This window comes from Coptis chinensis, chromosome 6 (assembly GCF_015680905.1).
Source record: "Coptis chinensis isolate HL-2020 chromosome 6, ASM1568090v1, whole genome shotgun sequence".
In the NCBI taxonomy this organism is placed as follows: domain Eukaryota; kingdom Viridiplantae; phylum Streptophyta; class Magnoliopsida; order Ranunculales; family Ranunculaceae; genus Coptis; species Coptis chinensis.
Genome location: NC_141461.1, coordinates 77,937,933 through 77,965,690, shown reverse-complemented (window position 1 = coordinate 77,965,690; position 27,758 = coordinate 77,937,933). Strand labels below are relative to the sequence as shown.

Genomic DNA, 27,758 nt, shown 5'->3' with positions numbered 1-27,758 from the left:
TTTAATTGATGGTTTTGCCTAAACAACAAATTAAAAATCCACGAAGTAAGTTTGCAAAATTATAAAACAATTATGGCAAAAACTATCTAAAAGATCCCGGCCGGTATGGACGGGGTCAAAAACCTTGTCTATATACTAAAGCAGAGACCTCTAGGTGAGATTTTTCTCTCTCCTAGGTGACACTCTAATATCAAAGCTTTGAGTCTGCTACACCACGTGGCACTCTAATATTAAAGCTTTTGAGTTTGCTACACCACGTGGATCTCTAACTGAAACCCTTTCTACTCTAATTGAAACACTTCCTACGTGAAACCCTTCGTACTCTAATTGAAACACTTCTTACGTGTAATTAAGGAATAATACTACTCTAATTGAAACACTTTCCACGTGTATTTAAGTAACTTTACATGACATCAGTCTAGCATCCTATCTACACCATATACAACCCCCCTAACAACTTTTGCTGCAACTGCACTACCGACAATTATACATACTTCTTATGTACAATACATGACAAATTTGCAAACATCACATCTTCTTGATAATTTTTGCATACCAGGGTCCATGTAAACTGTTGCAACAACGACCAGAACCTCTACAGCCTTCATCAATTTTTCAGTAAGAACAGCAGCCCCAATGCGCCGAAGTGCTATTTCTGCCAATTCTTTACCTTGCAACCCACTTCCTCCAAAGACAACTGCCATTGCAGCCAAGTAAACAGCACGAGACACACTTGAAAACACAGGGTCCCCATCTCTCAAGCTTTTTCCCAACATATTTGCCATGACCTCCTTCCTCGACTGGAGTTTCTCAGCGTCCACAAAGTCACATGAAGATTCACTGATTGTTTCAACAATTTCTGCTATACCCACATCTTCGACTTGGTCCAGCAGCTCAGTGAGTCGACCAACATAGTTGAGTACTGCATTTTCTACATCTGCAGCACTGGTTGCTAATTTCTCACTGACAAGAATTTGCCGGAGAACCAATATGCTGCACATTTCATTAAATTAACATTAGGAGAAGTATAAGATAAACAACGATATATGGTTGATTAAATGAAGATCAAGAAAGAGCTAATTCCTCCCCCCCCCCATACACACACACCGGTTCCTTTATTCTGTTACTAAAAAAAGCTTAAGATGATCTGGTCAGCAAGGGTTTTCACCAGGGTAGACCTCTTGCAATTAGAAGTGGGGTACTGTGTTACACGGACACAACAAAACATAGAATTTGCAAACAAGAGAACAACCTATGTCCATGCAACACCAACACAGAGAAATCTAACAAACATTGTATTTCTTATCCACATACCTGGTAGACAATGATCTTCTGAAGTTGAGCCTGAACATCCCTTAGCCTTGACAAATTGAGCTTAAGAGTTTTAGGTACAGTCTCCTGAGTGATTCAGTGTATCCAATTTGGAGTGCTACCAAACCCAAATCGATCCTAACAAATAGGTGAATCTTTTAAAAACTTAACGTGAGGAACTTAAAAATAGGTGATTTTGGCATGTTGTGCCTTATCGTGAGGAGCTAAAAAATAGGTGATTCTGTGTCAACACTGTTGATAGTTGACACATATATTACGTCCCAAGGAGACTCCCTGAATAGCGAACCAGTTAGCAGAACAATTACCTCTACAAATCCAATTTGGATAGGAGCGGAAGCTTTCCTGTGTCAACACTGTTGACAGTTTGACACATATATTACGTCCCTAGGAGACTCCCTGAATAGCGAACCAGTTAGCAGAACAATTATCTCTACAAATCCAATTTGGAAACCACTATGAATGCTAGCATACCAATTACGGTACAAGTCTTAGTGTATTTCACAGTCTAAATTGCGAATAAAATCTTAATACAATAGTGAGTCTAAAATCAACTTTTGCTAAAAAATTCCTATATATAGTTTCAGATCTTGCTTCTCCTAATTCTCAACAACAATCGAGTTATTTTGTTCTTCTCTTCTTCTCATTGATCCTGGAAAAGGCAAGACAATTCAATTAGACTATGATAATTCAAATCCTGTAAAAGGTAAGACAATTCAATTAGACTATGATAATTCAATTAGACTATATTATTAACTAATAACAATCCAATCTAATGAAGAAACCTATTTCTATTTCAGACTCAACAATATGGACAACTCCGGTAATATGGACAACTCTGGGTCTCTGGTAAAGAAATCTCAACAAGACGAAAATGACGACGAAAAAATTCTAATGCAGCTCCAACTCCTACTCCAAGTAAGCAAAGTTCAAAAGAATCACGAAGATGGAGAATTCAGTGTCTACAAAACAAAAGAATCTCTTCTACAATGATACGAGGAAACACAGTAACACAAAAAATTGGTAAGTTCTACATATCAAGTTTTATGTTATTTATATAGATAGTAGATAGAAGAATTGGAATCATATATATGTCACTATATATATTTTCTACAGATACTCAATTGCTGAATTGGACTCCCTATGGACATAATCCTATGTATCAATTTGCAACACCTTTTCATGCATCTACAGGTGGAACACATACTCAGTTTTTGGATTGGACTGAGCATGGACATTACCCTGCGTTTCAATTTCCAAACCAATCTTTTGCAACGCCTTCTCACTCCATGTGTCAAAATATTGTCACACAACCATTTGGTAAGTTTACTATATAAAACAATATTCCTAATTTTAGTTTACCTCGACACTACTTGATCTAATGAGAAAAGTTAAGCTTACCTCGACACTACTTGACCTAAAAATCCAGGTAGATCGAACTAAAGAAAAAATAAAAAGTATAATAAGAAGTTGTGAGAAGACTAAGTTTCTAATGCATAAGGTGGTTTGCCTTTACACCAAAAACAACAGTACCATCTTCATCTGTTTGGATATGACACACCAAAGACTTTAAACCTTTGAAGAAAAGAAAAGAACAAGGATTTGGCTTCCTTACCTTTCCCATACGACCATTGTTCCAATTTCATGAAGATACAAAAACTAAGTAACTTACTTTAAAGCCACCAACACTCTCTGCCCAATAGTTACAAAACTGTCTCCTGATTTGACATAAACCAGGCCAGAGAAGACACACTACACAATATAACACGATAACATATAATTAAAAAAGCTAGAAATAGTGCTTCATAATAGGGAAGTAGTAAGATACTAACACCTCTGGACGTGGACACAAACTTGAATGAAATTGAGCAGAAAATGTAACCCAAGGAGAGGACAAGAGATTGCCAAAATAACAGTACAATCAATAGTTTCCGAAAGCTAAACCCATAGAAACCCACCCAAGAATCACTTCATAAGAAAAATCCGTAAGACCAACTTTAAAAAAAAAAATGTAAAAGAATTTATGTTCTAAACAAGAGAGGATAAACACCCAATGAAACGGGTTACAAAAAAAACACAACACAGGTTATAAAACAAACACAAACAGGTTACATAACCCTGTATAGTTGCAAGTTTGGCTATTTAATTACGTGCAATGAGAAAGTTTCTCGAGAAACAGATTGATAGACCAAGACGCAATAACCAATTGGAAATCCAGACAAATCAGGCAACACAAACAGCCACTGTTTTGTGCAAAAGTAAATAGTAGCAAAGCACAGCCAGATAACTTTTTTGTTCCAGCCCGCTATGTCAACTTCTGGCGGTATCACATGTCTCAACCTGAAATATAAAACAAGAAAAGATGCCTTGCCTTCTCTAAAACAAGCTTATATTCTACAAGCTCATTATAAGCACGTTGCAACTTTTCACTGTTTGCATTGACTTCTACTAGCTCAGCTTCAAGCTTGCCAAGTTTAATCTTCAAATAAGCACAAAAATATGTCAATATAGATAGTGTGACATTGTGACTTTAACTTTTCTTACAATACAATAAACAGTCTGTACCTCCAAGTCATCAAGATCAATGTCAACTTCTATCATTGACCTTGCTGAAGGTGAAAAACCAGTCTTTGTCATTTGGTCCTTGAAATAACATAGTTTTCGTGCCATCTCTCCACATCTTTTAATCTGCAAGTATAAAGCAAAAAATTTATTTATAAGAGAAAGCTGTAATATATATTGTACAAGCGGTATATCAATAATTAGTCTGCAAGAGAAAAACAAAGACTATATTTGTCCCTAATATACAAAAACATTATTATACACCCTGGGACACTTAATATGGTAGTAGACTACCAAGTGACAAAATTGCTTGACCAACTTAACATCTATGACAAACAATTACTATCTCAATAGCCGGGTACTACAGTACCCAAATATAAACTACATTACCTCGACACTAGCACTCAGTACTTCATGGATACTTCTTTGACAATTTTACTTTCTAAATCACACTCAAATCAGCAAGCACGCCCGTTCTAAACATACATCTTATACAAATAATCCAAGAAAGGAAAAAGTATGAACACTAAAATACTTTCTAATTCACTTTATCATCTTCCAAAATCTATTATTGTTATCGAGTGAGGGTTGTAAAGGATCATCCTGTAGCACCCAAGTTATCATTGGCCTGTACATGAAATTTGGACTGAAGGTAACCCTTAGCAGGAGAGGTATTCCAAGTATTGGGGTGAAGTCTTCAGTTGAATGGACATGCAAATGTATCTTACTTATGTGTGTTGTTCTTGGCTTCAAATCTGTTATCAGAGAAATAAAAACATGCATAATGAAAAAAGGTATATCAAAGGTGAATTTCTATATATCATGGTTTATATATTATATTTTCTACAGGTGGGACACGTACACAATGGATGAATTGGACTACTTATGGAAATTATCTGGCAAATCAATTCCCACACCAATCTTTCACAACACCTTTGCAAACTACCACAAAAACAAATCAACATGAAATTGTCGTTGATGCTATGGACATCGAAAATGAGTACGCAGACTACGATGATCAAATTTCAAGTGGTGGTAAATAAAATTATCAATTTATTATAATTTTTTTTACTGTCGTTATATACATATTAATTAAAATTATTTTGTAACAGATGAGGAAAATGTAGGTTCACAAGATGAAGAAATGAATGACGACGGAGATAACAGTGAAGATACTATCACAAGTAAGTAGGATTTCCATATAACACATTCACAAATAATACTGATTAATTACAATGAAGTATTTTGTCTAACCTAATATATCTTTTTTCAGGAAAGTTTTTTGAACCTTGGAATTTTGGTGGACCAACTTGCGTGTGCAGACACTGTGGAGCTATAATGTGGTACGAAGAAAGAACCATAAGAAGTAAGCGACCGCTTAATCCAAAATTTTCTCTGAATTGTCAGGATGGAAAAGTTAAATTGGCATAGCTGAAAGAAACTCCAAGATTTTTAAAACAGTTGTTAGACTACAATGGAGGACCTAGATCAGCAAAGTTTAGAGAAAATATCAGGGCATATAATATGATGTTTGCGTTTACATCAATGGGTGGCAAAATTGACAGAAAAATCAATAATGGTGGTGGACCTTACATTTTCAAACTCGATGGCCAAAATCACCATAAAATTGAATCTTTGCTACCAATACCTGGAACCAAACCAAAATTTGCACAGTTGTACATCTATGACACACAAAATGAAGTGGATAACAGAATAAATGGCTTGAGCGAAGCTGAGAAAAGCAAAACTTTAGATAGAGAAGTAATTGAGGGACTAATCAAAATGCTTGACAAAGAGAATGATCTGACAAAAGTTTTCAGAATGGCAAGAGATAGATTTAAGGAATTTGAATTTGTTCCTGTGCGTATAAGATTAATCGGAACGCGTAACAGAGACGCAAGACAATATAATCTACCAACGGGATCTGAAGTAGCTGCCCTAATTGTAGACGATGGATTTGAGCATAATCGAGGAAGAGATGTCATTGTGGATAGAGTCGGACAAGGGTTACAGAGAATACATCAGCTACAACCAAGTTTCATGGCTTTGGAATATCCATTGCTCTTTCCACACAGCGAAGACGGATACTCAGTGGCCATTGAGCGCAATCAAGTGCCAGGAACAAGGACGTCAAAAAGAAAGAGAATCAGCATGCGAGAATTCTATGCATTCAGAATTCAACAAAGAGAAAATGAAGGCCATATTGTGATTCTAAGTGACCGTCTCTTCAAACAATATTTGGTTGACTTATACGCATACACAGAAGAGGACAGGTTTTCCTATATAAGATAAAACCAAAACAAAATAAGATCCGAATTGTACCAAAACCTAAAAGATGCCGTTATTGCCGGAGACACAACACCATCATTTGTAGGAAAGAGGGTAGTTTTACCGTCAACATTCACAGGAGGACCACGATATATGGTACAAAATTATCAAGATGCGCTCACCATCTGTAGATTTACAGGATCACCTGACCTCTTCATCACTTTTACATGACACCAGAAATTGAAGAGTTCACAAAGAAAACTGGGCAAACAGCAGAAAATAGAGACGAAATAGTAGCTCGGGCTTTCAAAATCAAATTGGATGAACTGATAGATGATTTGTGCAAAAGAAAACACTTTGGAAAAGTCTGGGCAGGTAATATCACTTTTAAATTTATGTTTTACTAAATCTATTTTAGCTGATTTAGGACTACTGACAACATGATTTTGTGTTTTGCTTTTCGCTACATAAAAATCGATTTATAAATTCTGTTAGCATCAAAAGAATACTTAACAGTAAACTATATAGTGACTGCAAGGATATCAAGAACGACACAGACAAAAAAATGTTCTATAATTAGGCAACATAAATAATCAAGAACAGAAAATGGATGTACCAGTTACTTGAACAAAGGCTCTGGTGTCCCTATTTTGTGGTCCTTAGGTAGAGTATCCCAACATCTTTCTTGCCCTGTCCAATTCCCCTTTTCCATCTTGAAGTGAAATTTCAGGAGATAAATAGAGTTGTTTCATTACCTTAGATGACACAAGAAAACATACTTAGACAATATCAAATTGAGATACAACAATATAGCACTTAGCTTCAAACGTTTAGCTGAAGTTCACATAACAATGGAACACTTACCATACCGTACCGTCGTCTGAAATATTCTAAGGAAGAGAAATTGTGCATTATCATAAAATCCCCCAGTTAATAGCAAAGCAGCTTCATCACGCCTCTACAGACCTACATGTAAAAAAAAAATTGAGCAACGATAAAGAGATGATAAGCAAAGACCAAAAAAGTACAAATTAACAAAGCATAGCACTCTATGTATATACACTATCTGAATTCATATTCCTATTCAAGTAACTCTACTACAGTCCAAGTGTTTTGTCAAATACTAAAACCTCATTTCATTTATTGTTAATTTGCAGCTGTCTACACGATTGAGTTTCAAAAAAGGGGACTACCACATGCTCACATTTTGTTGTTCTTTGAAAACAAACCGAGGACTGCAACAGAGTTGCTCGATAAAAGCGACCCCATTGCTTACGAAGCAGTTTTACAATTTATGATACATGGTCCGTGTGGACACCTAGATGAGAAATGTCCTTGCATGGTAAACAACAAGTGCAAAAGCTTCTATCCGAAGAAACTTTGTAGCCAAACCACATTTGACATCAACGGATATGCCGTGTATAGAAGAAGAGATGACAAAAGGGTGGCCATAAAGATAAAGCATCGGAAACAGTTTAAAGTTGATAACAGTTGGGTAGTTCCTCATAATGTCAACTTGGTCGTAAAATACCAAGCTCACATCAACATCCTGCAACCAAATGAGGTCCGTGAAGTATTTGTTCAAGTACATAAACAAGGGGAGAGACAGGGGAACATTTGTTATTGAAGAGAAAAATCAGAATGGAGAGTCAAATGGAGAACAAGCTGCTCCCGAAGTCGATGAGATAAAAAGATACTTGGACTGTCGATACATTTCAACTCCCGAAGCATGTTGGAGAATTTATGAATTTCCAATTCAATATAGATTCCCAGCAGTAGAACGCCTTTCTTTTCATCTTGAAAATGAGCAGCCCATAATATACAATGACAAAGACAATCCTGTTGTGGTAGTCAATGCAGATGGCGTGCAGAAGACAAAATTCACTGAATGGATGAGAATTAATGCGGAGAACGAAGATGCAAGGCAGCTCACATATGTTGACTTTCCAACAAAATGGGTTTGGAACAAAAAGTTTAAAACATGGACAAGGAGACAATCGGAAGAATTTACTATTGCCACCCAACAGCAGGGGAACGGTTCTATCTACGTTTGCTTTTGAACATTGTAAAGGAACCACGAAACTACGATGAAATAAAAACCGTAGATGGCATTGTACATCCAAGCTTCAAATCAGCTTGCATGGCGCTAGGATTACTTCAGGACGACGGAGAGTGGCACGATGAAATTGTAGAGGCATCACGCTGGGCATTACCTCCCTCACTAAGAGAACATTCGTCACAATTCTACTATTCTATGAAGTCACCAATCCATTATAGTTATGGACCAGTCACTGGAAGTTGCTATCTGAAGACATTCTATTCCGCAAAAGACAAAAGATGAACAACAATGAACTAACGCTCACTGACGGTGAACTACAAAACGATGCTCTCTGCGAAATAGAAAAGATAATGAACAGGAACAACAGATCACTCAAGGAGTTCAAGAAGTTGGGCTTCCCGTTTCCTGACATGTCACTAAACAAAGGCGTTGAAAACAGTCGCACTTGAGAAGGAATTCTTTGAACTTCACAAGGACCTAAACAGAGAGCAGAAACTCATTTTTGATGCAGTCATTGAGGCGGTAGAAAACAAGTCAGGGGAGCTATTTTTTGTATACGGCTGTGGAGGAACCGGAAAAACATTTATTTGGAAAACAATTCTAGCAAGGTTGAGATCTCAAGGGAAAATTGTCTTAGCTGTTGCATCTTATGGAATAGCATCTCTTTTGTTGCCGGGAGGGAGAACTGCGCATTCACGGTTCAAAATTCCAACTAACACAGATGAGAACTCATGCTGCGACATCGGCCAAGGAACACATTTGGCCAAGCTAATGAAAGAAACGGATTTGGTTGTGTGGGACGAGGCACCAATGAATAATAAAAACATTTTTGAAGCAGTAGATATGACATTAAGAGATCTGATGCAATTCACTGTTCAGAATTCCAGTGAGAAATTGTTTGGTGGGAAGACCATGCTCTTAGGAGGGGATTTTAGACAAACACTCCCCGTCATTGAGAGATCAACAAGGGAACAGGTGGTGGCTGCTTCACTAAACAAATCTTATCTGTGGGATTATTGTCGGGTATTTGTGCTGACAACAAATATGCGCCTCCAAAAGAAAGACCTTGATCCAACAAAGGCCGAGTCGATATCACAGTTCAGTCAATGGGTTCTAGATGTTGGAGAAGGCAAATTGCCAGTCATAGCAATCAATGAATGGGAAGAGGCAAACTGGAAAAAAAATTGCAGATGAGTCCTAATACCAGAAGGGGATGATCCAATACAGCAAATTGTGACAAGCACTTATCCTGATATCTTGCAAAACTACAGCGAACAGAAGTACCTAAAGGACAGGTGTATTTTGGCACCAACAAATGATTGCATAGAAGAAGTGAATGTGTTCATTCTTTCAACTCTACCAGGAGAGTCAAAGAAATATTTAAGTGCGGACTCAATTTGCCCAGTCAATGGGAAAATAAGAAACCAAGACATTTTGTTCCCCACGGAATACCTTAACATACTGCAACTGTCTGGGATGCCAAACCATGCCCTCGAGTTAAAAAAAGGCGTTCCGATTATGCTCCTACGAAACATCAATCCTGGATTGGGTCTTTACAATGAGACAAGGCTTATAGTGACAGAATTTGGCGACAGAATTATCAGGGCAAAAATTTTAACCGGGAGAAACATAGGACAATAAGTCTCAATACACCGTATTGTCACGTCGTCCAATCCAACGAAATGGCCATTCGTTTTAAAACGACGACAATTCCGATAAAAATTTGCTTCGCAATGACTATTAACAAAAGCCAAGGCCAGACTTGAAACATGTCGGACTCTACCTTCCAAAACCTGTTTTTAGCCATGGACAATTGTACGTTGTTGTCTAGCGCACAAACTCACGGGAAGGACTGAAGATACTGGTAATGCGTAAAGACGGTGAACCCTATGGCTACACACAAAACATAGTCTTTCAGGAAGTTTTCAACAACTTGCCTACGGGTAATACAATTTACTGGCGACCTTTAGAAAGTACATACATACGATTTAGTATTCAAAATCAAATCAACTCTCTGTAATTCCTACAATGATTCAAACAGGTACATCAAGAAACAGTGGGAACAATAGATCTATTGATGAAGCGAATACGGTTTCACATAATACAAATATTTGAAAAGGTACTTTTCAAACTACATTATACTATTCTTATAATATTATTACTTATAAAAAATTATTTTGTTTAATTTTCTCATATTTGCAGGTGAGGAAAACAATACGGACCTACTGGAGCATTTTCAATAAGAACAATTTTATATACAATGTAATGAGCATATTTTTTATTTTTTATATGAATTTAATTTAAGAGATTGGAGAATTTCTACAATATATATGCTAGACTAATAATAGAAAAAGCAGATATAGAAATAGACCTGTTGTTGACTTTGACATAATGTAGTTCGTTGATTATATATATATATATATATATATATATATATATATATATATATATATATATATATATAAGTAGATTTTGAGTAGTTAATTGTACGTACTTGTGATGGAGCTTCTCTTTGATTTTGGAATAAGTCACAATCTCTTTCTTCTCATTTCTTTCTTCTGGAATGAGTCCGTAGAGAATAAGAACCTCAGGCAATAAAGTAGAAGAAGGCCATGGATATCAAACTATATATATATATATATATATATAATTAGAAGAAGTAAAGATAAAAAAAAGGTGAGGGGGAGTCAGAAAAGAAATAGAAGAAGAATTAGGAGAAATATAAAAGAAAAAAAAAGTAGTGATGTCAGACTTACCCGTGGAATAGTGTGGGACAAATGAAGGCAGCCAACCTTTCAAACAGTAGATGCACAGTTCCGTCCCTGTAAAGCCATATGAAAATGCTGGAGTGGTTTTGGAGATCACAAGAAGTCTAGCAAGTTACATATTTTTTAGAAAAACTACAATATATGGCCAATCCCCTTTTTACACTACGGCACCATGATGAGGAGATATCACTCATCAATTTTCTTACGTCCGATTATGCCAAGAGGGGTATAGGGCCACATGAAAAATTGAAGAACTAACAAATGGTCTACGCAGGTCCTAGCTAGAAGTCTGAGGACCAAGTCACAAGGTCTACACAGACAGCAAGGTTCATTACAATAAAACTAAGAAAAACCAACTGATTATCCAACTCTGACATGCATCGCACTCGACATTAGCTGGCTATAGGCTGTTACATGAGATACAATCTGGCATGTGATGTGCTGTGTCAGCATCATTGTTTAAGAAAATTGTAAAACTTTGAAGCAGATTTAAAGTTCAACTCTAAGTTGTTAAGCAGCATAGATCCCATCTATATTAGCGGCAGGGGTCTGTTAGGACTATCTGTCATTGCTTAATGACAATTGATTTTCAACAACTAAAGCTTTCAAGCAACATAACTCTATTGGACATCCAAATCCTATCACAATACTAATCGTCAGGGGAAAATAGACTGATACACCTCACAGATACATTAATTGCTGATGTGATACATGAAATAGAATACATTTGATTCACAGATATTATTTATCCCGTTGAAACATCAAACAGGTACACAATTATTATTCATTTGGTGAGGTTCTCAAACAACAGGCAATGAAAATGATGCGTTGCTTTCTCAAAGGTGGGAGCATACTTGCCAGTGCAGTATGCTGGTGATTCCAGGCCCTTTTGAACACCTTCACACAATGTAATGTCTTCCATCTACAGTCACAATAGATAGATAGATTTTTCAGGAAAAGGGAAGGGGGACACAAATTATTTCTTTAATAAAAGCATTTGACAGTTCAAACTTGGACTCTTTCACTTTCTGCTAAACTACTTTCAATAAAAGATTTGTCATCCTGAGGCATTAGATGAAGAGTAGCTAAATCAGTCGATGGAATTAAAAAATGAGACAGGTTCAACACTTCGACTATGGTTTTGACTTTTAAGTGAACACCTATGTTAAATGGACTTAAAAATAATCCGTACGTGTTAGATACATATCCACATGTCCGTGTCGGACACATATTATCTGATATACCTCGCTTTTTGACATTTCGCCATGTTAGACACTTCGTATCTGTGCCAGATTCGGACACACCTATCCGTGTCACTATAACTTAGGTGAAAATAAAACATAGAATCGGAGATTTTTCACTTATGTATACTATATTTTACGAAAGAAAACAATAGTTTCCAACTTTATTGGGCAAAAAAGCATCAACAATGCGGATTTTTGTGATTGGCAAAGATGATCAATTTTCTGACCCCGACAAAAGCCTGAAAATTTAATGTAAAACTGATGAACTAAAAAATTTGAGAAATATTAAAAACTGCGGGGTACATTTGGCAAGTTCAGACATTTCAAAGCCAGGTATGATGTTCTTCATGATGTCTAGATCAATCTCCGCAAACATCACATCTTAGTTCCATGCCATTGTATGATATAAGTGATCTTTAGATGCTAGATTTACTCTTTCTAAAATAAGTGTGGTCAACATGGGTAGTACATGTTAAATCAATACTAATGCTTGACCATCAAATATCACCTGGCACTTATTAGGCCCAAGTGGAAGTACTATGGGTGGTCTTTGAGTTCATTAATTCTCTGTTCCTCCAGTTTCTCCCACATTGCAATAGCGGCCTTCATCTTTTCTTCAGCATCATTAAATAGCTTAATGGTTTCTGTCGGATCCCAAGTTTCCAGATCAACCTTATTTGCCAAAGTAAATGACCATTGTAGCTTTGCGGTCTCAAAATGTTGCTGCCCCAATGCAAGCAAGCCATCGTAAAAGTCTGGCTTGATTTTGAGTGCTTCCTCATACTTCTCCCCCCGCAAGGGCATACTTCTCCTTAACCCAATCATAAGCCAGCTGAAGGTGTGCGGTTATCACCTCCTTTGGCGCGTTGTCATCTAACGGGATACGCTTCCTAGCCGCACACATGTGAACATTTCCCCAGTTAAAAAAAGCCAAGGCAGCAACCTCCTGGAACTTTGAAGCCGCCATGTCGAATAGGCTTTGAGCCTCTTCGCTCGTGACTGTCTCTTCAAGAGCCTCAGAACAGAGCTCCATCCCAAGCTCAGTATCATCATGTCAGACACTAAACAAACACATACCCAAAAAACATGGTTCTGAATAGACCCTATAAGAAGCCATACAGGCAAGTACGCAGCATGGTTGCCGTTTTACCAACTACAGATTACTTAGTAAATTATGGTCCCAAGGTTAGTGAAACTAGCACTTAAGCAATGCTCTACACTAAAGACCGGTCTATGCTAACATACAAGCCAATCAGATTGCATCCATCATAATAGCATTTCTAATGAATAGAAGAGGAATGTCTTCTAGGAAATCATCTGATCCTTAAGGATATCCATTGCTTCAAGCTATTACATTTTGTGACCTTCCATCTACATGTGTCCTATGCATATAAATGGCACCATATTTCCCATAAAGACATGACGCCCAACATAGAACATGGCCAATAAATAAGCAGCATATAGCCTCGAAAGCTTACCTGTGATATGTATTCTTTTAGTCTCTTATTCAAGCACTCATCCAGTGCTCTCTCAGCAAGCTCATAAAAAAATGTATTGCCTTCTGGACCATTAACTTTGTCCTTCTGCAAATATCTACACACAATTCTTTTTCTTTTTAGTCCGAGGATGCAACGGAAACATCTTCCACATTTTCTTATCAGATTTTAGAAACTGCACAAAGATTGTCATGGTTCAAGCACTCTAACCTTTGTTGAACAAGAGCCTTTACTGCCTGCTTGAGGTTACCAAGAACTGGATGACTTTCATCAGTTTCCTGTAGTCCCAGTCACTTCAAATGATGCCACAAATTTTCTGAGAACGTCTCACATACCAGATACCCTAAATAACCCATAGGACAAAGTTTTACTTCGACTCACATACAACAATCTTACTTTCTCCAATTTGCTATCTCTAGACTATATGATAGCCGGTATTTAGGAACCCCTCTCCACTGTCGAGTAGGCAATTTGTAATCTCCATAGTTGCTCAATTTCAAAATACCTCCCTCACAAAAATTAGAACAAACCCTATTTATTAATAATTTAGAAAAGCCTCCCTAATATCACTTAAATTATATAATTATCTCCAATTTCCCTCGCTAATATTAGAACAAGCTCTCTTTTATTAATAATTTAGAAAAACCTTTCTAATGGTCACTTAAATAACATAATTATTCCCTATTAAAAAAAAAATAGATAAGCCTTTCCTACATATTACAATTAGAATCCAAAAAAATCATGTTAACTATCAACTCGAGAGACAGGTTTCAAGACTTCAAGACTTTAGAAAAAAAAAAAAAAAAAAAACCAATGCCAGCATGGTTTGCATACTTGTTAGACATAATATGTGGACAAAAAAAATTGGGCAAACTTTGTCTATGTACCTGGAAAAACGTCATAGGAAATGAATGATGAATCTTTCTTCCTTTAATTCCATCAGAATTGAAATCAGGCTCTCTGATTTCAAGTCACTTTTGGCTTATGGTTCGTCTCTTCTCCCATTTTGGATTCACTCTGAGGAGAAACTGAAAGTGCTTGAACTTGCAATTAATAATCCCGTTTCTCGGCTTTCTGAGCCTAGACACGCAGCTGAAGACCTATCATACATAGACTAATGGTAAACTTGCCTATTTTTTAGGAACTATATAAGAGTCCTAATCATATTTGATATCTACTCTCTAATAACATAACTCTGTGGACAACAATCCTAATAAATTTAGAATTTATATTACAAATCAAAATATAAAACCTTCTCTGAGAAAAAATACACAATGGTCTATATAAAGGGCACTAAGGAGAAACAATTTATTATAACTTCTGTGACTTCCTACGTGATACGTGATTAATCTCCAGTATCTCAACTGCAACATAATCTTGGTCTATTAATTGACTACTCAAAGGTATGTTTTCTTAGTTCTCACTACTATTCTATGATCATCAAACCTATTAATATATTACTTTTATGTTCTTCAACTTGCTACAACACAACTCATCTCATTTGCAATTAGACTATTCATCGCATCTGCAATCATCTTATACATTACAAATTTTAGTTCACAATGAACAATACCAGTCATGAATCCCATCAGAATTGAACATCCCACCAGAACAACTATTTTAATTTTTGAGTGTTTGATTCAGACTAACTTTTTGTACAGGAACATGGCTGAAAAAGGATACAAAAGCATAAAGGAGATCAATGACACCAACGGAAGTTACAGAATAAAAGTCAGAGTGAGTAGAATATGGGAAGCAACCGACTTCAATACAGATAAAATCAAAAGTTTAGACATGTTGCTGATAGTGTTAAGATAGCAACAAAGAACTAAAGAAAACACACACGTATGGGAACTATCTTCTTATTATCTGTAATTGAAACCAACTAGCCTTTTATAGGCATTTTACAAACAAGATAAACATAAAGACTCCACAATGCAACCAACTCCTAATGATGGACGACTCGGAACAGGTAAAGGCATATATAACCCTGCATTAGTAGCATGGCCCTTTGAAACCTGGCAAATATGACAACGAGCAACAAATTTGTGAACATCTGTGCTAAGACCTGGCTAAAAATAAGACTCAGAGACGAGCCGTAGTGTCTTGTCACACCCAAAGTGGCCCTCATTATGCAATTCAGTGATGAGGCGAAGACGAAGGCTGCAAGCAGAAACACAGAGACTCTTACCCTTAAACAAAACCCTTCCCGCATTTAAAACTCGGATAAGCGGCCCTCCCATATAGGTCAATCGACGAGTGAAAAATAGGGATCACTAGTGTACATCTCGGGAAAAGAGTCAAACCTAAAAACTGAAGTACGCAAGGACACCAACAACAAAGAACGCCTGCTAAGAGCATCCGCCACACGATTTTGAACCCCAGATTTGTGGCGCAAGACAATGGTAAAATCCTGCAAATAACTAGACCAGCGCAGTTGTCGGGCACTGATGTTATCTTGGTTACCAATATGCTTGAGTGCTTCATGGTCAGTATAAAGAAGAAATTCGGAGTGAATCAAATAATGATGCCAATGTTTAAGTGTCTGAACAACGGCATAAAATTCTAACTCATAAGCACTGTATTTCTGTTTCGCACCTGAGAGTTTCTCACTAAAATAAGCGACAGGGTGAGTATGCTAACTAAGAATAGCCCCAATACCAACCTTAGAAGCATCAGTACACACTTTAAAGGGAGATGAAAAATCCGGCAGTTTAAGAATTGGTGCCGAAATAAGCTTAGTCTTGAGAAACTGAAAACTCTCTTCAGCTACCTGAGACCAAAGAAACTTACTACCGCGCAAACAGTCAGTAATAGGAGCAGTGATAGTACTAAAATGAGGAACAAAGCGGCTATAAAAAGAAGCAAACCCATGAAAACTACGGGCTTCAGTTAATGTCGACAGGCTAGTCCAGGAGCGAACCGCCTCGACCTTAGACATATCCATAGAGATACCTTTTGCCGAAACCACATAACCCAGAAACAGAACTGAGTCAGTACAGAAAATGCATTTGGCAACAGCAGCAAATAGCTGAGCTTGGCGTAAGACAGACAACACCGCCTGGAGGTCCTGGAGATGAGACGCGGTATTCTTGCTGTATATTAAGATGTCATCGAAGTAAACCACCACACACTTGCCCATAAATGGCTTCAACACCTGGTTCATGACTAACATGAAAGTATTGGGTGCATTAGAGAGGCCGAATGGCATGACCAACCATTCATATAGGCCCTCCTTTGTCTTAAAGGCGGTCTTCCACTCATCACCAATTTGGATGCGAATCTGATAATAACCAGATTTTAAGTCAAGCTTGGTAAAAACGACAACACCATGTAACTAATCTAGAAGATCATCTAACCGGGGAATAGGAAATCTGTATTTGGTAGTGATCTTATTAATAGCCCGACTGTCAACACACATACGCCAAGATCCATCCTTCTTGGGAACTAATAAAGCAGGAACCGCACATGGGCTTAAACTTTCCGGAATAAATCCTTTATTAAGCAAATCGGTAAACTGTTGTTGTAATTCAGCATGTTTTTTCGGACTCATCCGATAATGCGGACGATTTGGGATTTTAGAACCAGGAACCAAATCGATTTGGTGCTGTATATCCCTCATAGGAGGCAAACCAGCCGGTAACTCATCCGGAAAAAGGTTCGCGAACTCCTGTAACAATCCCTGCACACATGTTGGCACTGCAATCTTCGGCGTGTTAGGTTCACACATTAAAATAAACACGTGACTAGCACCAAACATTTTGGTCTCAAAATTGCGCAAAGCCAAACAAGAAGACTTTGGCTCGGCTGAGGCTGTGGGCACAGGCTCCCAAGTAGGTACTAACACAATTTTAACACCCTCAAACTGAAAACTATGAGTATTCTTCCAACCATCATGAGCAACCCGCCGATCAAATTGTCAGGGGCGACCCAATAACAAATGGCAAGCATCCATAGTAACAACATCACACCACACCTTATCAACATACTTAGAACCAATAGAAAAAGAAACCAAACAACGTTTAGTCATCAACATTACCTCATTGCCTTTCTTCACCAAGAGAGAGAATAAATACCGGATGTTTCTCGATGGCCAAGTTAAACTTATGAGCGACGGAAGAGATGACATTCTCACACTACGAATCAATAACCGACTTTACGAAACTTTCTTAGAATGGTACAAGTCGACTGGAAAATATGATTGTGGAGCCAACCATCACCACACCCTCTTCTTAGGAGTAAAAAACCGCGGTCGGTACCACCACCGGTTCACCCCCGCCACCGGTGACTATTTCTTTGGTTGTCATCCGAACCACATCAAAGATGGGACCCCCCAGAAAACCACCCACGGGATCCTCATCAATATCCTCATTCTCGGCAAACAAAATCTTACCAGGAGCAAGCGGTTTGGAACATCGGTTAGCATAGTGACCCATCTCACCACAACGAAAACACTTAACTGCGCATTAAGCGCCCACCTATAGCTTTAGGACCACTGCGGCCTAGTGATAGGAACATTAGAGTGCACGGGAACAGGGACCACTACTCCTGCGGTTCTGTTGTTTTTCCAGAATTAAGGCACGTTGATGAGCCTCAGAGACCGAAAAAACATCAAACAGGTTCAAGGCATCCTATAGGTTAGAACGGAAACCCCCAATATAACGGGCCACTAACTGATCATCAGACTCTGTCAAATCAACACGAGACAATAACTGATAAAAATCTTTGGTATAGTCATCCACAGATTTTGCACCTTGACGCAAGTTCTGAAAGTGTTGATATAGTTCACGCGTATAATTGAATAGTAAAAAATTGGCACGGAGATATTTTTTAAGTTTCCCCCAATCAACGATTTTAGATTTACCTCTTCGGTGATGAGTCGCTTTCAACTGTTGCCACCAAGCCATAGCACGACCACGAAAAACGAAGTTGCCCTGGCAAGCGCCACCTGTTTGTCGTCTGGCACTTCTTTGAACTCTATAACCTCCTCCACAGTCCCGAGCCAATCAATCAGATCGTCCGGCTGTAAGCTGCCATGAAACTCAGGCAAATCAATTTTCAAACCCGATTCCCAGTGTCTATTCTCCCTGTGTTGCGGAATATGGGGGAAATTATCATCCTCCTCCAAAACGGTAAAGGGGTTGTTATCCTCTGCCTCCAGATCGTCCTCCACATGCTATGGTGCACGGTCTTGTGGTTGGTCGGGTTGCCGATTAAGGGCCTCGACTTGGCGGGTTAGCGCTGTTACCTGCCTTGAAAGTTTGGCCATGCAGTCACTAGCATACACATCGTCCAGAAAAGCTTCTCTCTGAGGTCTACCACGTCCTCTTGCTGCTTGACGAGGCATATTTAGATCGTAGCTGAATCTAATACCAACTAATATAATACTAAGTGCGTTAGCTCACAAACTATCAAAAGAATCGCTCTTTAACCAAGAAACGATGAAGTAACTTTATAAAATCAATGAATAGTCTTATCACAACCCTCCTAAGCCTTTAAATAGGCGTCTTAACCCTAAACTAAACAAGCAGTGACTTTCCAAAACCAATCCTACCAAAATAAGCAAAACAATAACTTTATTCGTGTAAAGCCCACAATAAGGCCCAGAGCGCAACCCGCGCTTATGGCAAGGCAAAACTAAGCGCGCCACGCGCTATCTCTACTGTAACATTCACTAGCCTTGAGCGCGACCCGCGCTTGTATCAAGGCAAACTGAGCGTTCGTACTCCTCAGAGCAAATATTCATACGTTGACGACCCTATCATATTCATCAAGGTATTCTACCGCAAGCATCTGTACTGCATCAGTATGTATGTCCATGACATACTATTTTAGGAATATTCCATTATCTTGATCATATATTTCCAACTAATTTCCACATTCAAGTATATTCCAACTCATGGTGAACTGGTATAGTTTACATGTTAGATGGCCACCATATGTAGACTAATTTGTCTAATCAGATTGATGGATAGCTCAAGTTTCTCTCATTGTTTCTATTTAATTTAGGTGGCATGTACCAGATATATTCGAGTCATCTCCTAATTTCTTCTGTGGGTGTTTCCCCCAGGAAAGCAATTTAACCAGCACACATCCAAGTGACGCTGCTGCTTCACCTGTTGGACATCGCATCCTAGGGTATATGGATCATCAGGAAAATGGTTTAAGACCCCAACTTCCAGTTGAAAGAAAGTGGTCTCTTGGACTTCAGGTTTGTTTCAATCTTGTTCATGTCTCAATGCAATCCTTTTTCCCAAAGTGTGAGACATATGGTGGATATAAAGATCACGAACATATGTACTAGATTACAACTGGCTGGTCTTATAAACCCATATAAAGAGTAGAGAATTGATTTCAGAGGCCTTGTAAACCGATTGTTTTGTCTCGTTGAGTTTCTCAACTCAAGTGCCCTACTTGATTGATTGATGCCGCCTTCCTCAATGAAAAAAATGAAGAGAAAGATGGCAGGTTACAAGAGAGTCAAAGGGTAGCTATGTTGGTGGTGGAGTTGGTTTTGGCATGGTGGAAGTCATTGAAATTATGCCTGTTCTTTGCTTTTGCCTTTTTTGGATTCTGGCACTTTCAGTTTCTTGTACTGTTTTTTTGTTCTGTTTTTTTGTGTGTTGGTGTGTGTTTCTGGTTGTTTATAGGTGTAATAGGGTTATGGGCTATATGGTCTTAGGTCTTTAGCTTCTTGATAATGTCCTAAGTGTTTATATCAATCTATTACATTTTACTAATAATAATAATAATAATAATAATAATAATAATAATAATAATGATGATGATGAGAAGAAAAAAAGATGCTGCCTTCTTAAATGCAAACAATGAGAAACTAGCTACCTTTACTAGCGAATTCGGCCAAGTGAAATAGGCTGGTTGTTTGATGAAAACTTACTCATTCCCTCTCCCAGATAAGATTGGCATGATAATTTTCATTACTGTTAGGTAGTGAAAACATGCCAGCTTTGCCAGGGGTGCTGTCTTATCTGATGAAATTTTAATAGGTTCATACTTTATGGTGTTGTTTGGTTCATCCGACAGTCTCGAGCCCATCCTCGTGAAATAATGATGGAAGTTCTCAAAGCTTTGCAAGATTTGAATGTAGCATGGAAAAAGACTGGGCAGTATAACATGAAGTGCAGGTGGTTCCCAGGCTTTAATGAAGGCATGCTTAAGAATTTTGTGCAGGGTAACGATTATTTTGGAGATGAATCTGCGATTGTTGAAAATGATGGTGTTCTAATGAGATCAGCAAATGTGGTTAAGTTTGAAGTGCAGGTATGCAGTCTTTATTATTTAATTATTCATTTTTACAAGATAATGATGGTGTTCTTGATAATGTCCTACAGGTTCAAAGGAGCAAGTGGATTCAAATCTCACCTTTTTCATTGATTTATGCCTTTTCATGTCAGTGGAGCTTGCAGATTCAAAATCCGTAGACTTTGGCAATATATTAGCATCTGGCAAGATATGGGAGATGCTGAATGAACTCTTGGCAGTCTCACCAACCAGCTCCCTCCAGCACGACTTCTGTTTCCACGAATGACCGGTAGTTAATTGTTGACTATTTCCTGTTTGCTTAGGTTGAGCCTCAACTGGACTCTTTGATGCCTCCAGGTTGGTCTCTGGGCACTCCTTCCTTTTGTGCATAGTAGATGTGAACTCATTTATGTTACTTTCCTCAGATAGAAGTAGCCGGGGTTTCTTTGCAATTGTGTCTGACGGATTAACACTAATTTCCTTGCGAGCTTTGATCTTATTATGGGATGGAGCAACATTAGATGGTTGGAGCTTCCCAAACCCTGATTCCTGGAATAAACAAACGTATAGCTCTTGTTAGATTTGGTGACCCGATAGAAATCCTTAAATAAAAAATAAAAAATATAGGGAACTTTACCAATTGGCATAAAATAGCATACCTGATCCACATTTTCCAGTCTCCCCTTTTCCACAGAACCCAGTTTGGTCTTCCCTCCTCTCACTATGTTAATCACAATGTTGTCATTGTCCTCATCTGCTTCACTTTCACTCGGAAGATCATCTATTGAGTGTTTTGGACTCTCCTCCTCGGTGGGCACTTCAACCTTGCGACCCTCTGAACTCGGTTTAACTTCTCTATTAAATATCTTGTCCATCACCGATCTCATCATATTCAGCTCTTCCTCCTTCATTATCTCAGTTTGCTCTTCATTAGCAGATATCTGCTTCACCTTTGCTATTTCAGAATCACCACAATGCTCCTCACAGTCACAGAAATGAATTGGGAGAGAAGGAACCTCAATGCGCCGGAAACTATATTTGTGTTTGCCAGTTCCACTGTAAGGCACTGATTTAATCTGCATAAAAAATTTCAATTTCAATATATCTAAGTATAATCTGTCAAAAATGACCCACGATATAAAAATTACCTTGTGTAACCTGGGAAAGAATATCTTAAGCTGTGTCTTATCTTGGGTCAAGAGCTTTGGCTTTTCTGGAATGTCAATGTTGTCCTGAGCAACTTCAACATCTTCTTCCCACTCTCGCCTCAGGCGAACTAGATAATGCTCCTTAGCCTTCTCGAGTCTCAATCTCCCTCCTTTCCATACACATCCGTTATACTGCCATATTATCAAGTCCAACAACACAACAAAGTATCAACCTAAATGGAATGATATGTACAAGTAAATAAATGAAATCAAAAAGGGGGGGTAAGGTATATATATATATATATATATATATATATATACTGACCGAGCTGAAGAGTTTGTTGAGGGACTTATCCGAGGAAGGTTGGAAATCCACATAGGCAAAACTACGGCCGCTGGTTTTAACAAACTCAACGGATTTAACTGTCCCTAGAGACGAGAACGTCTTTTGTAAATCAGCCTCCGTTACTTTCTCTCCTAATCCTCCAACGAAGATTCTCATTGGTGACTTCACCTCTTCTTCTTCGTTCAAATCATCACCAAGGTCATCTTCACTTGAACTGTGATTACTGTGGGACTCATGGGAAGTTTCAGCAGCAGCATCCCTATCAAGAGCATCATCTACTGGATCATTGTTACCTGGCTTCAGCTCCTTCAGCTCACGCACTACATCCTTCACAGATACTGCTGCCTGTTTTATGCCTCGCCCAATGGCTGTGTAGTTTGTGATGGGAGTCTTCTTCAGGGACTCACAGGCCTCCCACACAGTGCCAGCTAGCGGCGGGATATGAGTCAAACTGCGAGAACCTGCACATCAACTTTTAAAAGTTAAATCATCGCATTCCTACAAACAAGTCTCACACTTTCAATTTGCAAACAACAACAAGTGCATTCATCTAAAAAAAATACCAACAAGAAACTTTTACCACGTAGCAATGCTATAGAAAAGCTAAAGCAATTGAGCACCCAAGAAAAGGAGAAGAATGAAAGACCAAGATGCAGTTCTATCCATTATATCTCCTGATATTTATACAAATCAGATGTTGTTGAAAAGACAGGCAAAGAAGGAGAATATTACCATAAGATAAGACAACCTCTCTCAAAAATGTTAAACTGCACTCAACAACTTTCTTTGCAGATGCATGGATACAGGAAGAAAGAGTAGGTCCAGCACCAACTTTAGTCCCATGAGAAAGCAGGAGGAGCCCCTGAAGCATTTTGAAGTAAACACTCATGTAATATCTCAGCCATTAGAGCAATAACTTTCAAAAAAAAATATTGCCTACAGACACGCTAATCGGGATGAATTTATGTATACTTTAAAGGAACCGATTGGAGAACACCCTCTTTATACTTCCAAAATGCGTCCAAAACCTTCATTTAGACCCTTTAAACATTGATGTGGACCTTTCTTATGAAGGCTTGCCTTGGCAACGCCCTAACCACTGGTTATATATAAGACCCTTTTTATCTAGGTAATAAAACTATAAACAGGATTCCAAGGATGAGAAGTGCACCTACCTATTGGGACGTCGTAGATAAAGTCTCTATAATAATTAAAAAAAAACCCTAAAGCTTGATCATACGCAAACTGACGCCCAATTCAGAATGTAAGAAACTAAATTAGTAGGCGGGGCGTATTCGGTTTTGGAGTTTGAGCATTTGAGTTTGGAAGATTGTCGACGACACATTGGTAATTGTATATTTGTATATAGACGTAAAAGTAAAAGTTGAAAAGGGCGATAGTGCAAATCAGTTCCCTTGGACATTAGTTTGCACTTAAATCAGCTCCATTTGACTCATATATATTCGAGGGAAAAATTGCCAAGCGCCTAGAAGAACTGCTATTGGCAGTACTAGTGGTGTTTCAATAACCTCATCAACAGCATTGAATATACATTAAAAGCGTCATCAACTGCTGGTGTCGGTTTACTGATCTTGGCTATGCCCTGCACCCTTGGCTTGGCTTCTATAGGATTTGTAATTTGATGTTCTACTCGTACTGTAACCTCGTATCTGCTGGATATGGATAACAATCTTTGGTCTCTACTAGTTATGCTCAAGGAAATGTAACTTAGTCAACTGGTTCTTAATTCTTCAACTGAATAAAGGACTTGCTAGGGTGATTAGTCAAGGTTCATTAACAAACTATGAAAAAAGCAAATTCGGAAATGAGGATACCTAATAATACGAGTCCAAGAGCTACAGGCAAGACTACCATTGAATTCCTTGGAAAAACCATTTTTTATTATTTTGACAATTAAGGTGGGATTACAGCATCCCCAGCTTTTCATTGATTGACCATTCTAAAATATACCATCTCAACATTGCTAAGATAAAATTCTAGTTTAGCTAGAAAATCATGTTTAAAAATTTTCCTACATTTCTTTTGCACATTACTCGATGCTACTTGACATTCGAAAATTGGACCAAACTATCAATGTTGATGTACCGGCATACTGATGTTGCTTGATCATAACATAAAGAGGAAAAAAGATCATAACATAAAGAAGTTAAAGGATGTTTTGGTAAATGATTTTACCTTTAGTTCGGGGCACACTTCTTTCATTAACAATTTCATCCCCAATGCCTGCACAAACAAATGAATAAATTATATAGAAAAAATGTTTACAAACAAACTTCAAAAACGTTTATAGAAATGAATCGCACGATCAATATTAATGACCCGAGTCATTACAGAGAAAATTATTTCACTATGATGCTCCTACCCATACTGAAGTATCACTTTCTATCATCATTGTATCCGGATTCCAATCAAAACCACTAGGAGAAAAAGATCTCAAATCTTTGAATGATTTAACCGCAACCTTCTTTGTCTTGATTCGGTTTTCAACGTGTTCAATATCGATAGCAAAACCCAACTGATCTCTCATTGCCTCAGTGACAGCAAAGAATGTGATTTCTTTCTTACATCCACCGGTTCCCCTTAAACCCTTCGCAAGATGTTCCAAGAAAACTTCCAACATGACATCATCCATAGATTGAGTCCACACTAGTCTCCCTTTCAGATCGTATACTGGTGCTTGTGGTGTTGCTTGTGTTGCTATCCCTATTAAAATTATTATATGATCATAACACATATCCATTTCCACAATATAAGTTATTAAAAAAATATATAGTACGTAGGAATTGAAAAGATCCATAAAATTTAGATTTCATCGTTTTAATCAACAACATATAATCAAACCATAGCATTTGCAAATCAAAACAAATACAACATATAACTAACTAAAAAACATAAAACTGGTCAATCACTCTGTGTTTGAAACATACAACGCTCGTTCCACATATTCTCAGTAAAGTTGGTCCTAAACAACTTCCACTCATTAGTTGGCCTCAGTGCAGTGCACTATAATCCTGAGCTTGGCTGCCGATATCTCTAGGTTCCTCCACATCCGGTTCATCCCCCATCCACTAACATCGCCAAATAAACAAACCTAAGGATGAGGACCCCAAACACCGTTAACGAGTACTAAACGGGGACGAATGTTAGAAATATCATAAAAATGGAGACCAAAGTTGCTGTGAACCTGAAATTGCCCGTGCCCCTGAGCCTCAATGGTGCCTTCCCACCATGCATTGTCGTGTAAAACTTCAACTACTTGATGCATTCTATAATATCGGTCGGCTGGTGGTACAGCAGTAGGACGTCGAGCTCTAAGCTGGTGTCGTTGAACAACCTCTCTTAGCCTTCCAGAGTTATCTGGCTCCATCATGTCTTCGTGAACAATAAGGTGATGATCACCTTGCATTCCCCCTCCGGCACGTGCAATGACAACAACATTATGATAAGCTTCGTTGGCTCCTACTATTATCTATGTATCCTCCAGCCATTACAACAAGTAAATTACCCGGGCAGAGTATAGAAATGAGGAAAATTAGGTACTTTGAAGTAAATCCTTTCGTGGACTCCCTCTGTTTTTCGGAGGCGGAGTAAAGAAATTTATATTACCCGGCTTTCTTCTGGAAGTCTGGAAGTAGCAGGGTTTTAGGCAGGGGCGGAGTAAAGAAATAAATTTATATTACCCGGGCTTTCTTCTGGTTGGGAAGTAGCAGAGTGGAGCCTCCCACACTCGTTGCTAGTTAAGCAGTGTGGAACTTCAGAGTAGCAAAATGTGAAGCGCAAAGGTTTAGTCTCAGATAATCTTAGGCTTCCCAAGTCAAAAACAAGCCGCTAGAGCAGATCTTTTAGAGCGTACGAACTGCAAATCCAGCGACTAGGTTCAGCTCCAAAAGGGAGGACAAAACCAACAACAGGGTTACCAGCAACCTCCCCACAACAACTGACCCGGTTTGTTTAGGCTGGAGCAAGGCCCAAAATATCGCCGATATATCTCGGTAAATTGGTACACCGATATCGATATTTTTGACATATATCTACTGAATATTGAACCCTTTTTTCCGATATATATCGAAATTTCTGATATGAAACTTTATATTGCCGATATAATTGATATTTCCGATATAATCGATATATATCAGTTGACTTTTTGACCATTTTTTAATATAAATCCGATATTTCCAATATATTTTTTCGATATTTTAAATAGTTTAGACTGGTCACCAAAAAAATAGATATATCCAATATCCGATATATATCGGTTTTTAGGTACACCGATATATTGATCGATATCGATATTTTGGGCCTTGGGTTAGAGTACAACAAGAGGCAAGAGGGTTAGGGTCTTTGTTTAGGCTAGACTGCTAGAGTACAACAAGAGGCAAGACGGTTAGGGTTACAAGAGGGTTAAGATTACATTTTTGTGTCATGGCTCAAAAAAGAGGACTTTGGGCCAAAAAGGGACACGGTGGGTCACTATAAAGTGAGCCCAAAGTCTATTAGGTTAACTCCAAAGAGGCCACAGCTGCTGGAAATTATTTCTATAGCATTTTCGTCTCTGATTGGGGTAAGGCCGGGTCTATTGGAAAGCTGGTTCTTAGCCGGTCATTTTGACATAAAGTAGGCCCTATTTCGAGGCCCGAGTCCAAAGATACGTCAATCGAATTGTGGCAGATTCGATAATCAACCTAATGGTCAATCGAATTGCGTGGCGGATTAACCTTCTCTAATATTTTCTCTTATCATTTAAATATACTATTTTAGTGTCTCAAATCTATTATTTTTACTCAAATTAGTAAATCATCTATCTAATCTAAACTTGCATTATAGTAACGTACGACTTGAGTGAACTGAACACAACTACTCCTCATTATTTCTACGATATTGATATTGAGAGTATTTTAATTACTGTTTTTCCCCATATCTACTGTTTTTAGTTAGTAAAAAAACCACAATCTTATCACATAACATCTTTAATCCTATGGAAGACATTCAATTTCTTCACCAATGCCTGCAATCACTGCACGCACATCAGGACGTCTTCAATTCTTTACACGTCTCCCGGAATTCCAAGAAGTTCAGGCAATGCACGAAGTGGCACAGGATGAATTCTTGCAAAACCACTCACAAATTTTGGAAAATCACGTTATCATAATGAAGAACCAAAGTGATTTTTCCACACACCAAGGTGAACTTCAGCAGCAACTTATCCAGCAGATTGATCAACTTAACAGTCTTGTAAATTATCTGCTTCCACTTA

General features: G+C 38.1%; 1 protein-coding gene across 19 annotated transcripts; it reads right to left on the bottom strand.

The window, feature by feature from the left end:
• Positions 1 to 319: 319 nt before the first annotated feature.
• On the bottom strand, positions 320 to 26,458 carry LOC147494616 (protein REPRESSOR OF SILENCING 3-like). 19 transcript variants are annotated; one of them, XM_086569120.1, is made up of 20 exons: positions 25,432 to 25,833; positions 24,867 to 25,207; positions 24,680 to 24,727; positions 23,216 to 23,345; positions 22,463 to 22,944; positions 22,138 to 22,329; positions 21,649 to 22,065; positions 21,110 to 21,538; positions 14,614 to 14,826; positions 13,937 to 14,069; positions 13,709 to 13,823; positions 11,841 to 11,908; positions 10,975 to 11,040; positions 10,713 to 10,842; positions 7,024 to 7,125; positions 6,776 to 6,914; positions 3,895 to 4,017; positions 3,701 to 3,808; positions 1,315 to 1,981; positions 320 to 993 (listed from the first exon to the last, which is right to left on the bottom strand). In XM_086569120.1, the coding sequence occupies exons 1-9, from the start codon at positions 25,445 to 25,447 to the stop codon at positions 14,698 to 14,700; spliced, it is 2,184 nt and encodes a 727-aa protein (XP_086425246.1). In that variant the 5' UTR covers positions 25,448 to 25,833; the 3' UTR covers positions 320 to 993; positions 1,315 to 1,981; positions 3,701 to 3,808; positions 3,895 to 4,017; positions 6,776 to 6,914; positions 7,024 to 7,125; positions 10,713 to 10,842; positions 10,975 to 11,040; positions 11,841 to 11,908; positions 13,709 to 13,823; positions 13,937 to 14,069; positions 14,614 to 14,697. The 19 variants fall into 19 exon arrangements, with proteins under 19 accessions (XP_086425246.1, XP_086425242.1, XP_086425253.1 ...); XM_086569116.1 differs by lacking the exons at positions 13,709 to 13,823; positions 13,937 to 14,069; positions 14,614 to 14,826 and having other exon boundaries at positions 1,315 to 1,449; positions 1,638 to 1,981; XM_086569127.1 differs by lacking the exons at positions 13,709 to 13,823; positions 13,937 to 14,069; positions 14,614 to 14,826 and having other exon boundaries at positions 21,649 to 21,930; positions 22,006 to 22,065.
• Positions 26,459 to 27,758: the final 1,300 nt, after the last annotated feature.

What these genes read in the sequence shown, in the direction of transcription:
- LOC147494616 (XM_086569115.1), bottom strand. An exon ending in AAAGTGATACTTCAGTATGG is followed by an intron (nt 24,728 to 24,866) that starts GTAGGAGCATCA and finishes TTGTTTGTGCAG; the next exon opens with GCATTGGGGATGAAATTGTT. An exon ending in TCAACAAACTCTTCAGCTCG is followed by an intron (nt 22,330 to 22,462) that starts GTCAGTATATAT and finishes ATAATATGGCAG; the next exon opens with TATAACGGATGTGTATGGAA.